Source organism: Mandrillus leucophaeus, unplaced genomic scaffold (genome assembly GCF_000951045.1).
Source record: "Mandrillus leucophaeus isolate KB7577 unplaced genomic scaffold, Mleu.le_1.0 Scaffold1862, whole genome shotgun sequence".
NCBI lineage: Eukaryota > Metazoa > Chordata > Mammalia > Primates > Cercopithecidae > Mandrillus > Mandrillus leucophaeus.
In genome coordinates, this window is record NW_012101879.1 from 159,590 (window position 1) to 175,034 (window position 15,445).

Sequence of the window (15,445 nt, forward strand, 5' to 3'; positions counted from 1 at the left end):
TTTAAATATCCGTTAGCTAGTCTTTGCCACCCTTTCTGTGTCATCTCCATGAATTAAACTAACATGAGAATAGTTCCATTTTGTCAGAAGGCAACCCACCCAAGAGAGTCAAAAACTTGCTGTCATACTCTACAATTCACACAGAAAGAAGTGACACACATTTATCTGAGATACAGAAGATATTTAGTAAGAATGTATTTATTAATTATAAATCCCATTCATACTTTGTATACAAATATTAATTATTGTACTTAAATTGAATAAGTAATGCTAATATTATAATGCTAAATTTTAAAAGCTAGCTACAAAGTTAGTAGACATATGCTCTCAAATACATATAATATTTTTAAAGGAGGTGCCTTAAAATAGTAATAATAATTGACTCTAGGTGACTTCTTTTAATTTTTCTGTATTATTTTTATAATCTTGAAAACATGGAAGTTGTTTTTTAATGGCACTACTCTATGTTAACTGACTTATTCCACTAAATCTAAACTACAGGATTCAGGACACAAATTTATGGTGAAATTCCAGAAGTTTCCTCTGGGTACAGAAGGAACCCAGTAAAAATGCTGTCATCCTCAGCACTGACATACACCCCATTCCAATCTTTTGACACTTCAAGCCAGACTTGGTCTCCTGCACTTAATTTCAAGATGATGAGGAGAGAGGCCTGATCTATTTCGTGACCATAGAGAGTTTCTCTGGACTTGAACTGCTTCTTATTCTGGGCCAACAGACTGATTCGAGCAGGTCGCCCCCTCACCGTAACATGGTAGGAAAAAACATATGTCCCAGGAATAGAGCAGTTAAACTTCCCAGTGACAGGACTATAATTCCCTTGGTCATTATAGAGAACCTTTTCAAATTTGATGGGGATGTTAGGAGGAGGAAAAGGCTTTAACAAAGCAGCACTGAAAGCCGACCGGGGCACTCTAGCCACCTCACCCTTGGAGCCTTTAAAGCCCCGAAAGCCCTTCTTCCCAATGGGGCCTCGGATCCCTTTGCTGCCAGTGTCACCCTTTGGCCCAGTAGGTCCCAGGAGACCAGGAGGACCTAACTCTCCCTTTTCTCCTTTAACCCCTGGATCACCTTTGGCCCCAGGCAGACCACTGTGGCCACTTTTGCCTTCCATTCCACTGTCTCCTTTGCTACCTTTTTCTCCTTTCATACCCACCTCACCTTTCTGTCCTTTTCCTCCCCTCTCCCCAGAATCTCCACAGAAGCCCTTATCCCCCATCTCCCCCTTCTCTCCCTTGGCTCCAGGCCTTCCATGCAGGCCCGGTGAGCCCATAGCCCCTTGGTCTCCTTTTTCTCCTTTGGTACAATTCCCACATGTGTCTCCCTTGGAGCCTTTTTGTCCTTTCACTCCTCCCAAACCAGTGTTTCCTTTATCTCCCTTAGGGCCAGGTTCACCTGAAATGGAAAATTAAAATAATATTTAAGGACCACATAGGCCATAAGCAGCATGCTATTACCACAGAGCTCAAAAAAGTAGAAACAAACCTACTAATTAGGAAACCTGGTTCTTGCCTCAGTAAAAATTGTGCTTAGGAGGCTCTGACAATGAATAATTTATATTATGCCATGCTCTTAGAAGTGGAATAGTTAATGCTTCCAAGAAACAGTGGGTTATATTCAGATTTCATATATCTAGTTATTTTAGTTTTTTACTTTTAAGATAATAAAGAATATTAGGACTGTAGTTGATTGTTGTATTCCATTACCCTTTGCATTTTGGCCTAACCCAGGTATTCCCCTAAACCCCCATATTGTCCATTCGAGCCTAAATTATTATTGGCAAGGAACCTGAGACCCAGAACGAGTGAGGGATTTTTATTTTCCATTGACAGCTGGAGAGAGAAGCAGAACACAGATACTATTACCTGGTCTCCAAATTCCTAGACTGGTTCTCCTTCATCAAGTCAGTACACCGAATTATTAGAAGAAGAACAGTAATTTGTATTTTCAGCTTACCTCCCCAATAATTTTAAATACAAACAGGAAGAGAATGAAGGGCTATATTGTGCACATGACTGTACACAGTAGATACATTTCATGTTCTACCTTGTGCTCCAGGTTTTCCTGGGTATCCTGGAACTCCTTGGTCCCCACGTTCTCCTTTGAGTCCTAAAATGATATCAAGATTAACTTTTTACCAACTACATCATTTATGATATATTTAATATTCCTCTCACAACCATGTCACATTCCAGTGTTTTCTTTAACCAAAATGGGCTAAAGGTAAAATTGTGTGGAAAAAGAATGTAGGCCGGGCACGGTGGCTCAATCCTATAATCCCAACACTGTGGGAGGCCGAGGCGGGTGGATCACCTGAGGTCAGGAGTTTGAGGCCAGCCTGGCCAACATGGTGAAACCCCATCTCTACAAAAAATACAAAAAATTAGCTGAGTGTGGTGGCGCACACCTGTAGTCCCAGCTACTTGGAAGGCTGAGGCACAAGAATCACTTGAACCCAGGAGGTGGAGATTCCTGTAAGCCGAGATCACACTGCTGCTCTTTAGCCTGGGTGACAGAGTGAGACTCTGTCAAAATAAATAAATAAATAAATGTATTGAGGGTCATTAGGAATAATTAATTTCAACAGGTAAACTATTTAAAAGAGATCTGGAGGCAGTGATCCCTTCAAACAGAATTCATCTTTGCCCTCAGCATTTCCATGGCTCTTCAAACCTCTCATAAAACTCATGACATTCTGCTTGTATTATATATGTAAGTATTCATGCTTTTCCCAACATGAATTTTGAATAAAGTTAAAATGCCTTCTTTATATGGCCACAATGCCTCAGAAATAATGCCATGTTCCCTACAAGTTTAAACACAGGGCACAACATCCTGCAGTTGGATAAAACTAGTGATAACAAAAAAATGTCCAGGAAAAAAAAAACCTGTTCTTTATATGGAGCATCCATGTAAGTATAGGACTGTAGGAATTTATAGTTGAAAAAAATGAAAACATCTGTATTTTCAGATAATTGTCATATTACCACAAAATATAGTTTTATATTGGGCCTCACTAAAAGCCCATACTATTATAGTTCAGTCACACCGAATTGATTTCAACTATAAATTAGCATAACAACAATAATAGTATTGATAATATCTCACTCTTATTACACATTTACTTGGTGCAGATAATTGTTCAAAGCTCTTACCTTTTCTTTACTTAATCCAGCCTTTTTATTTAACATAATTTTTACTTGACATTAACACACCTTCTTCTATAACACACAGGTTCATATAACATAACACATTTAATCAACTGGAAAATTTTAAATTTACAAAAGTTTATAGCATCTGCCTTTCAAGAAGAATAGGGAAGATATTTTTGTCATCATTTTATCAACAAGAGAAGCTGAAGTATGAAAAACTTTAAAGGATTGGACAGAGTCAAATACAACTACATATAACATTGGTTGGCATCAATTTGCTACCTATATTGTTTATGATATAACTAACATCTTTTGTTTTATTTTTGTGAGGGAAAAAATAAATCCTAAGCCAAATTAAAAGTGGTGAGAATAGACTCCCCCCAGTTTCATAAGAACAACTAGAGAAATCCCACTATAGGTCATTTAGCAGAGTTTTCTAAGTTGCTAGCTACCCCAACACCACTCTGCATAAAAAGGAAAATTTGGAAATTAAACCATAGACCATCAGGAAAATAACTGGATGCATTTTGAGAGAACCCAGCCCTAAATGGAAGAGAAGAGCCGATTCTATTCCTAGTCTTTGCCAATACTCAAATACCAACCTTCACCACACAGAGTTATGCTAGTTCTTGAGTTCTTTTAAAAAGTTTAGTTGCTTCCCCTAATTTACTCAACCAGGTCATGATAACTAGAATGGAATCATTCAACTCATTTTTTTTTCTAACTTTCTATCTTAACCAAGAGTCCAAGCTAAGCCTGGAAGTGAAAGGAAAGTACAGTTGCTACTTTATAAAGAACGACTGAATGAATTTCTACTTTTGATCCTTCATCAAAGTGTGTTCTTAAGAACCTTATTTTATTACTCTTCCCTATTTTTTCTTCTACTTCCAGAAGTCTAGCTTCCAAAATGTATGAATCACTGGGGAGGTTCATCGCTTATCTTTATTTCACAAGGTTTTCTGCTAACATAATTCAGGCACAAAAGGATTAAATGTTTCCAAGAATGAAAATCACATAACTGACAAGTGTGAAGTAGCTCTCTCTTCCCTTAGCATCTTTTTTGAGTAATTACTTCACTGAATGTTCTACCAGAAATGAGTTAGGCAGTTCCTGAGCCATGTGGAGGGTGATGTATAGATGGTATTAGGTCTTTTGACATGTGACACTGAGGCTGAAACATTTAACTTGATGGATATATGGTATTTCTACAGGCTGCTGGTATTCACTTAGGAATTTCTAAATATCCTAGTGAATCTGTAGCTTTCCTTCAGTACCTTTAAGCACTTATAGAACCAGGGATTTCCTGGGGCAGAAAGCCTTCTTTACTGATACACCTATGGAATTACAGAATTTCTGAGCTTGAAAAGAGCTATAAAGGCACTCATAATGACAAATCTTCTTTGATAGTAAACAAGGTATAAATAAATATCTAGTTCATCTCCTTCAATTTCCAGGTGAAAGAAAATGACTGGCCCAATGTCGTTATTATAAGCTTGATTACTTCTGTTTTAATTAAGATGTCTTCCCACCACTGACACTGCCTCTGATTTCAGAGTGAGCCAAGGGATATATTAAATTCCTTTTAGCAGGCATACTATCCACCTAAATTGAATATTCAGAGAATTGCCTGCTCTAGTTAGTTCCATCTAATATAAAGTTATTTGCATACAAAGGAAGTAGGCTCACATGAGCATGTACAGGAAGGGTATCTCTGTACCCTTCCCCAGAGACTACCCACTCTATGGCTGCTGGTGACTAGGTCAGCCAGGTGACCAATGAGAGATGGAAAAGCTGTGTGACAATCTGTGTGCCTGAATGCAGGCGTGCAATGTTCCCAGGTAAGTTTAAAATTTCTCAGTTGGCTATTTAGAAAGTTAACATATTTATATCAAATATAATGTGTTTTACCAAGTATTTACATTTTTTTAAATTGACTCACCTTCAAGAATCTAGTATTTAAGTAGCAAATTGCTCTTCTGAAAAATTATGCAGGATGTCCCTTGAGTTTTGACATGAATGAATTACCTACCTTTCTCTCCTTTGTAGCCTTTGGGGCCTTGGGGCCCAACAACTCCTGGTGGCCCTGGGATCCCCAAATTTCCAGCCTCTCCTTTAGCACCTAGAAATGGGATTGTAAATCACATCAGAATATAAAATTTCTCTTTTGAAGTTCATTAGATAAGGGGGAAAAAAAGCATTTTATTGCAATCAATAAGTATCAATGACCTAATGATAACATCTGAGTGAGAATAAACCATCACAGAGTCCTAAGGGCAAAATGTTTGTCTGATTTGCATTTTTGTAGTACCTGAATAGATAAAGTGAGCCCATTAGTACTTGTCACTGTATTCATGGCAGTGATGAAATGATTCAGGGAAGCAGCACTATATCAAACGGGACCAAAATGATAATCTGACACTTAACCTCATGTGGACCACACTTTCACATTGGAAGTAAAAACACCTAGCACCTTTGCATTTGCCTTTTATTCACTTGCTCATTCATACATTAACTATTTCTGAGGTCTCCTATACACCAAGCACCTCGCAAGGTGTTAGGAATGCAGCCATCAATATTCCAGCAGTCCCTACTCTCATGAAGCTGAGAGTCTATGGAAGACAAACATTGAACAAATAGCCACACAAATACATAGAAATTGTCAAATTGTAGTAAATGACATAAAGAAAAATACGAAGATCTTACTGAGGACTTAATTGATAAGATCAGAGGCTTCCTTGAGAAAATGGCATTAAGCCAAGACCCAAAGAATGGACTAAGATTTCCTAAAGCAGAGTAGCTTCCCTAAGTGGGACCAAGATAGTCTCAGCATTCTGAGCTCTTAAGCACTATGCTCTGTGGCAGAACCAGCAGACTAAGACATATGAGCTCCCCAGGCAGGGTAATAACTTGGCACACCTTGGAGTTGTTTGTCATATATATTTAGAGGAGAGAATGAACCCTGAGAACAGCCCAGCTAAATCCACCACTGGGTAAAACAAAAGCCCTGACGTTACAGAAGTCACAGCCTTAGCAAATAGTTTAGCAACCAGCTGTGTCTACTTGACCATGCCCTTGGAATTTGCACCCCCTAGCAGCTTACCAGCCAGATAGAATATTAAGACTTCTGGTAAATATAATTTTCTCACTCTCATTAAAATTTTCAGTAATGTTTTAGCAATCCTGATATCTTGGTGCCCAAGCTACAGCCCATCTCCTTGACTCCTTACTGCAGCTCTGCATAAATACTAACCGCATTTCCCAAAGGGTCCCTAAAATGGGATGAAATGAATGAAAAGCTTGGTGAAGATGTATAATTGCTGAGTTTATAGCATTAAATTCCTCAGGGAATGGTGAATTTTAAGTTGGCATTCTGATCTTAACTTTACCTTGAATTCTCTTCTAGATGACATGTAAAAGCTGAAATGTATTAGAATAAAGCTGAGAGCATATTCATCATGTATATATTATAGACATCTGAAATCTTGAAATACATAACCATGGTGTTCAATTGAGAAAATCATTGGGCAACGACACAGTATTGCCTCAGAAATTCAATGGGAAGCAAATGGAATCCTAAGCTTTATTCTCCACCTCGGAGCCATTCCATTTCTAATCCTAACTACAAATAGCACTCAGAAAATCCATCAGTCAGCACACATTCTTGCAAGGCAACAGAAGTTTCATTTACCCTTTTTAAATCAGCCACTAATGAAAAAGTTGTACTGGTAATAAACCTGTGCATCTTAAAGAACCACAGCACCATGCTGGGGATGGTAATCCCTGACTTTGCTCTCACCAGCCCTGTCCAGTAGAATTGTCTACAATGATGGAAAAGCTATCTGTGCTGTCCAATACAGTGGCTGTTGAGCACTTGAACTGTGGCTAATGTGACTGATGAACTGAATTTTTTACCTTATTCAATTTTAATTTTAATATTTATTAATTACCACATTGGGCAACACAGCACCCATTTGGTTTTATAACAATGTGACACCTAGACCTGTTATCATTTGCATGACAACGTAGAAACTCTTGGGGCAATTTCACCCCACAACCTACCTCTCAACTCTACCGATGTACAAGTGAGAAACATGACTTCTTATATTTTCAAATACCTGGCTGTCCAGTCTCTCCAGGTTCTCCTTTCTGGCCAGGTACAGGTGAACAACAATCACAACAATTCAAAAAGAAATCAGCTGTGTCAAGTGTGAAGTTTTCAAAGGGAAAGAGAGTGCCAGTGCCAAAGACAGAATCCAAGGCCGAGGGTTTGGTGATTGGTTCTGCCATTTCAGCCATTTCTGTGAAGAGGGTTTCTTCTTCTGGAGGTGGGCCACTGGATGGTTTTAGACCCTTTGGCATCTCTCTTCCCTCAAATTTCTTCGTAAATTTGGTATATGGTGTGGTCTTTGCTATTGTGTTCATGCCAGCAATAGCCAAAATAATTAAAATAGCACAAAGCCAAGAAAACATCCACATATTTGAGGCTGGAAGAAAGATATAATAGGAAAATATATACATATTACATGAGGTCCAAATGAAAAGACTAAGTGATATAAATATATACTCATATAAAAGAAATATATATGTATATGAACCATAAGAATGAACAATATGCATAATATAGAATGATATATTTTCAATATATTTTATATGTAAATGTGTGCTTGAATCACTACAGAATATTTTATGTATTTATTTATTATAAAGAACACTTTACTTCAATTCATCTTTCTGGTTGCTTTCTCAGTATTATATATTGTTCCCAACGATTCAAACTATCTTGCCAAATAGCAAACATGATCTATAATAAATACAACATGACTTAATAGCTCATATACCCTGTGGAAGATAAATGTGTATAATTTCCTGACTGATTGCACTCAGATTTATAGAAATCAAATACATTTGTATTAGAGGGAGATGAAAAATATTGAACTGAATAGTTTATTCCAGCAAACTCAATTATTTCAAGAAAAAATACTGTGGAATAGTCCTTAAATCTACTAAGGATAATGGTCCTGTTGTGAGAGTAATTTTTGAAAATCTATTTTAATAAGTGGAGAGAGACAATTAAAAATAATAAATTTGAATATATGCTACATCCTTAGATTCCTCACATGGCATTTAACTCTCCACTTCTTTGCTTTGTAATTTGGGGAGTTTTTCTAGAAATGCACATTTATTCTTGTATTATTTTAATGGGACAAAATGTGGTTATTCTTAAAAGACCTTTGGCAATGTCCAAAGTGATATGATGTAAGGTTTCTAATGAGGTGAAATTTTGATAGTTCAGAGTATTCCATTCCCAATCAATTCCTAGCAGTCTAGGGGCTGCTAACAGATAGTCAGAGTTATGAATCCACATTTCCTGATAGGAGAAGGCAGCCATAATTAAGATAAATAGTAACAAAGTAAAGATAATGGAAATAAAGATAGTAAGGTCTACTGTTTATACAGTTCCTACTCTGAGTAGATGCCTTACATTAATTAATCTAATAAGGTCTCACAACAGCTCTCCATTCCCCCTTGAGAACTGGAACATGACAAGGATGCTCTCTCTCATCCCTCCTATTCAACATAGTACTGGAAGTGCTAGCCAGAGCAATTAGGCAAGAGAAAGAAATAAATGGCATTCAAATAGGAAAAGAAGAAGTCAAACTCTCTCTCTTTGCAGAAAATATGATTATATACCTAGAAAACCATAGACTGCCAAAAGTCTCCTGGGACTGATAAATGACTTCAGTAAAGTTTCAGGAAAGAAGATTAATGCACAAAAATCAGTAGGGGTTCTATACACCAATAACATTCAAGCTGGGAGTCAAATCACATCAAAATTGTAATTCCATTTACAATGCCATGAAAAAAAATACCTAAGAGTACATCTAAGGAAGGAAGTGAAAGATCTGGAGAACTACAAGGAGAACTACAAAACACTGCTGAAAGAAATCAGACATGACACAAATAAATGAAAAAACATTCCATGCTCATGGATTAGAAGAATCAATATTGTTAAAGTGGTCATACTGCCCAAAGCAATCGACAGATTTAACACTATTTATTTCAATGTGACTTTTCACATGACTAGAAAAAAACTACTCTAAAATTCATGTGGGACCAAAAAAAGAGTCCTAATAGCCAAAGCAATCCTAAGCAAAAAGAACAAAGCCAGAGGCATCACATTAACTGATTTCAAACTATACTGTAAGCCTACAATAACCAAAACAGCATGGTACTGATACAAAAACAGACACATAGACCAGTGAAACAGGATAGAGTATCCAGAAACAAAGCCACACATCTGTGACCATTTGATCTTTGATAAAGTCAACAAAAATAAGTGATGCAGAAAGGACTTCCTATTCAGTAAATTGTCCTGTGATAGCTAGTTAACCATATAAAGAAGAATGAAATTGGACCCCTACCTTTCACTCTATGCAAAAATTAATTCAAGATGGATTACAGATTTAAATGTAAGACCTCAAACTATCAGAATACAGGAAAAAAAAAAAAAGACTAGAAAATGCCACTCTGGACATCAGCCTTGGGGAAAAAATTATGACTAAGCCCTCAAAAGCAATTTCAACAAAAAGAAAAATTGACAAGTGGGACCTAATTAAACCAAGGAGCTTAAGCACAGCAAAAGAAACTATCAACAGAGTAAAGAGGCAACCTACAGAATGGAAGAAAATATTATCAAATTATCATCTGAAAAGATCTAATAGTCAATCTATAAGGAACTTAAACAGTTCAACAAGCCAAAAAAAAACCAAATTATCACATTAAAAAATGGGCAAATGACATTAGATGACACTTCTCAAAAGAAGACATGCAAGCGACCAACAAAGATGAAAAAAATGCTCAGCATCACTAATCAAAAGAAAAATGCAAATCAAAACCACAATGAGATATCATCTCACACCAGTCAAAATGACTACTATTAAAAAGTCAAAAACTAACAGATTTCAGTGAAGATGAGAAGAAAAGGGAATGCTTGTACACTGTTAGTGGGAGTTAAATTAATTTAGCCACTATGGAAAGCAGTTTGAAGATTTCTCAAGGAACTTGAGAACTACTATTTGACCCAGCAATCCTACTACTGGATATATATCCAAAAGAAAACAAATTTTTCTCCCAATAAGACACATGCATTAGCATGCTCATTGCAGCATTATTTGCAATAACAAAGACATGAAATCAATCTAGGTACCTATCAACAGTGGACTGGATGAAGAAAATGTGGTACATATACACCATGGAATACTATGCAGTCATAAAAAAGAATAGAATCATGTCCTTTGAAGCAACATAGATGCAGCTAGAGGCTATTATCATATCCAAATTAATGCAAGAACCGAAAACCAAATACTGCATGTTCTCACTTATAAGTGGAAACTAAACATTGGGTAGTCATGGACATAAAGATGGCAACAATAAAAACCGGAGACTACTAGAAGGGGTAGGGAGGAGAGACGGAGGCAAGTTTTGAACAACTAACTATAGAGTACTATGCTCAGTACCTGGGGATTGGATCATTTGTACCTCAAGCCTCAGCATCACACAACATATCTAGGTAACAAACCTGCACACATACCCCCTGAACCTGAAATAAAAGTTGGAAAAGATTCTTAACTTAAGGGGAAACAAAACCAGCTCCAGCAGGTGGGTGACACCATTATTCACCTTCACAGATGAGATAACAGGCACCAAGAGGTTACGTACCTTCCCCAGGGTCACACAACCTGTAAGTTATAGATGTAGGTCTCTTTAATTTCAGAGTCTAAACCCCTTTTCCACAAATCATGTGGCATTTTAAAGATGAGATTAAAGCACAATAAATCCAAAGGTAGCTCCATGGAACAGAGCTATGGATGAAACAAATATAAATCAGTGCAGATAAAAAAGGAGAAAGACAAGATGCTTTGTTTCCAAAATCATATAAAAATAGAAAAATGCTAACTTTCCTTTGAGTTGTCTTTGTTACCATATTCATCCAATCAACCAATATTTATTGAATATTGACAGTGTTAACAAGCCCTAAAATATCATGTATGGTAACAACAAAGATAAGGCATGGTCATTGTCCTCAGAGAGTTTATAGTCTAGTGTTGAGAGATGAAACGCAACAAAGGAAATGAAGGAAAATGTGAAAAGCAGCTGATCACATTGCAGCTTCCCAAATATAGGCCCTTCTGTCCCCAAATGCAGATTCACACACACACACATATACACTCTTCATTCCACAAGAATGAGGACATCAAACACAGATACAATGCATCAGCCAGCTAAATCCAGTCCCAGCAAAAACTAGAACACAGAAATATTCTGTCTGGATATAAAATAATTAAACTTTCATTAGTTCACACAATTGCATTCAATAAAATATTCATTTGTTCAACAAACCTTTATTTGACCATCTAAGAAGTCTATGTGGGGTCCCAGAATACAAACAAAAGTAAAACCTAGCCCCATCCCTAAGGATCCTTTTTGCTGTAAACATTCAAAAATAACCAGGCCCACATATTTGGGCAAAAGAGAAATCAGAGATTTGGCAGAAGTCTCAAAGGCAAATATTGGTGGCTTTTAATTCTCTCACCATTTTAAGAAGTATTAAGGTTTGCAGAATGCTGAGTGTTAATACTCTAAGATATTTCTTATGTTCTCTTAAACAAGTGAGGTCATGTGACAAAATAACCTTTCTTTCTTCCTACTAAATGTATCTGTGTTAGTCTTCCATACATACTAAGTATTTTTGACCCTGCAAAGATGTTATGGTAGTATCTTGGTAAACCAGTCCTGAGGGTGCAAGCAAGAGATAGCTAGTGGGACAGGGAGGAGAAGGGAGAGCATGGAAGATATTGTCCTAGCTATTTATAATATTATTTCACTTATACCACATAGTAACCATGCAAGATAAGATTTACTATGCCCATATAATGGATTCTAAAACTGAGCACAGAGAGATGAAGTAGCCTGCACAAAATCACAGTGTTAGCAAGTAGCGGGGCTGGGATTAAAATCTAGGTTTTGACCCCAAAGTCATCCCATGTACTTCCCACTGTGCCATGCTCCCTGAGGATTAATGAGTGATCAGAGATGTTGCAAAAGGGAACTGAGTTGACACCTTCATGAAGCTCAACTCTGGATCTTTCAATAGAAGAGAGTGACTTTCTGCAGACACGAAATGGGAACTTAATGAGAGTAATGAGGAAAGAGAGAGAGGAGAAGTCTGACTCTGACAGTAGAACCTATTGGTGTCAGGTAAACAAAGTTACAGACAGCATATCTGACAAGAGGTCAAAGAGCTACAGAAAGTAATGAACAGAGCTAATCGTAAGAGAAAGGTGTTCAGGTTCCCTATTGAAGGGCATGGATTGTCCTCTTATATGTTTCCTTTGCATTGTGGTTTCCTGCTTCCAGATTTAAGCACAGATGTTAAAGGATAATGTTGGCAGCCTTTTGATTGTGATAAGGCTCCCCAAGAATTTGGAAATGAGGAAAACATAAAGTTCTTCAAAAGACAGTGGAGCAGGGGTTGATAGTAACTTGACTGATGATGCAGATACATCATTTCTCGTAACCAAAAATTTTCATGATTGTGTAAAAACATAAAATTTCAGCCAAACAAAATTTCCACAATGAGTGAAGCAAGTAAGGGCCCCTCACCAAATTTTAAGTCGTTAAAACAATAAAACGTAACTTAAATGCTAATCCTAAAGTAGGTGTAAATCTTAACAGAAGTGTTAGAAGTAAAAATCAAAATAGCAAGTTGGGATCCTTAATTAGAGAACCTAAGTTCAGGAAACCCTTTTACTTATCCTGAAGGTTGCCTAGACTGCAAACACTTCCAGTGGAAAAAGTTAAGTCTCTTGTTTCTGTGTTCCCAAAGACTAGTAGAATGTTTGGCAAATAATAGGTATTCCATAGATGTTTTGCTGAACTGAAATAAAGTAAACATAGTAGATTGCATTATTGTCCCCAATTTTTTATCCCTCCCTGTACTCACACCCTTTGCTAAATGGATTTTTGCACTGCCACACACAAAAGGAATGGGTTCTATACTCCAATCCCTTGACTCTGAGTTCAACCATGTGACTTCAGCGCATAGAATGAGGTAGAAGTGACAGGGTATTAGGTCTCAAGGGCCCTTGGGTGTTTCCACTTGCTCTCCTGCACTTTTGCCATTGCCATCAAAAGGATATGAATGACCCAGCTTGCTGGTCACTGGAGGAGGATGAGAAACACATAGAGTGGCGTTGTTCCAGATAAACTGTCCTAGCCAAATATGACCTAGAGCACAGTCCCCAACTGACCTGAAGACACATGAGTGACCCCAGGTAAGACCAGCTGAGACCAATCAATATTAAGCAACCCTCACCAATCCCACAGATATGTTCCCGTTATCTACTGCTGTGCTGCAAAGTACTGCAAACTTAGTGGTCTAAAAACAACCATTTTATTCTAGCTAACAATTTTGTGGGTCAGAAATTCAGGTCTGGATCAACTAGGTGATTCCTCTGCTCCATGGGGATTGAACTAAGGTCACTCCGAGTGTTCAGCTAGTGGATGGGCTGGTGTAGAGAGGCTTAATTACAAGTCTGATACCTTGATAGAAATGGAAAATACTTGGGCTCAGTTAGGACTTTCAATCACATAATCTCTCTGGCATGCCGGTCTCAAGGTTTTTAAACTTCCATCATGGCTCAGGGCTCCCAAAGATATTTTTCCAGGAACATGGAAGCTGATAATCTATTAAGGTGGCTTAGTGACACTTCCACTAAATTTTTAGCCAAAGCAGTCTCAGAAGCCAGCCATACTCCAATGAAAGGGGCATGGGCCTCATTTCTTAATGTGAGGCATGTCGATTCTGATAATCTTGAATCTACCACAGATACACAAGCTATACTTTGTCAGTCATGGAGTTTTAGCAAGATTTGGCCACAAAAGCTAACTGACACCAACAGTTCCAGCCTCTAGCCTAACATTATTTTTACCATTGAAACAAAATGACTAAGCAGCCTCCAGACAACGTCATCTTACCTTTCCCTGACAGAAGACACCCTTTGAACTCCTCTCCCTTATCAATTAGCCCCCATAACCCTGGGGCCACCCCTAGTTGAGATGCTTGCTATTAGAAAGGCTCTTGAAGATGCTATGATCTTGAATGTACCTTCCCTGAGATTCTGTGATGAGGTTTTATAACAGTGGGCACTCTATTAATACATAACATTTAGCTCATTCTATAAAATTTTATTCTAAATGTAGGAAGCATTATGTTTCTTCTAATAGTGTACTCTTCGCTCTCATTAAAAAGAAGGTGCCCAAGATTGGGAGAACATTCTTTGAATATTTGTTAGTTTTTTCCCAGTAGAAATAAGATGTTCACACTGACTTAATAGTGCACATTTGGAAGATGATCGACAACTTTAACGTTGAGGCTAAAGCCATGGATTATAAATAAATTTTAGTAACTACTATCAAATAGTATAGTTTAAGGATTAAAAGCCATTAGCTTTGTAGAGAATCATTCCTGAGTTTAAGTTTCAAATCTTTCCCTTTTTGTTTGATTTGGAGCAAGACACTGTACCTCTTTAAGTCTTGGTTCTTCATTTCTAAAATGGAGATAATAATAGTAGTTTCATCTTTTATGATTGTGAAACTTAAGGAGATAATACATGAAAAGCTCTTAGCATAGTGCCCTCAGTAACTATTGACTATTTTTTAATGAGAATTAGATCTAATGACTTAGCCAGAAATATTTTGAAGCAGTGACAGGTTTTTCCCATTCTCACGTTGTGCCAGACTGATACTGCATTTGGGCATTTAGCATTATTTCCATACTGTTTTTATCTGCTTCCCCAAATCTCAGGGGCCCATATGTAGGAACTAAATTTCTCAGAATCTCTTGACATTAGGGTTCCAGTTTAGTATCTGCCAATGACAACATTTGATGGAATGGGAGAGACAGAAAGAACATAGAAGCCCTCTGTAGTCCCAGCTACTACTTGGGAGGCTGAGGCAGGAGAATCGCTTGAACCCCGGAGGTGGAGGTTGCAGTGAGCCGAGATCGCACCACTTCACTCCAGCCTGGGTGACAGAGCAATATTCTGTCTCAAAAAAAAGAAAAGAAGAAGAAGAAGAAAGAGAAGGAGAAGGAGGAAAAGGAGAAGGAGGAGGAGGAGAGGAAGAAGAAGAAGAAGAAGAAGAAGAAGAAGAAGAAGAAGAAGAAGAAGAAGAAGAAGAAGAAGAAGAAGAAGAGGAGGAGGAGGAGGAGG

At 37.6% G+C, this 15,445-nt stretch overlaps 1 protein-coding gene across 1 annotated transcript; it reads right to left on the reverse strand.

Annotated features, from left to right (window-relative positions):
• Positions 1-517: 517 nt before the first annotated feature.
• On the reverse strand, positions 518-7,649 carry OTOL1 (otolin 1). The gene is made up of 4 exons (XM_011977989.1): positions 7,289-7,649; positions 5,203-5,292; positions 2,068-2,130; positions 518-1,416 (listed from the first exon to the last, which is right to left on the reverse strand). Exons 1-4 carry the CDS (start codon positions 7,647-7,649, stop codon positions 518-520), a joined length of 1,413 nt encoding a protein of 470 aa, XP_011833379.1.
• Between the last annotated feature and the right edge of the window lie 7,796 nt (positions 7,650-15,445).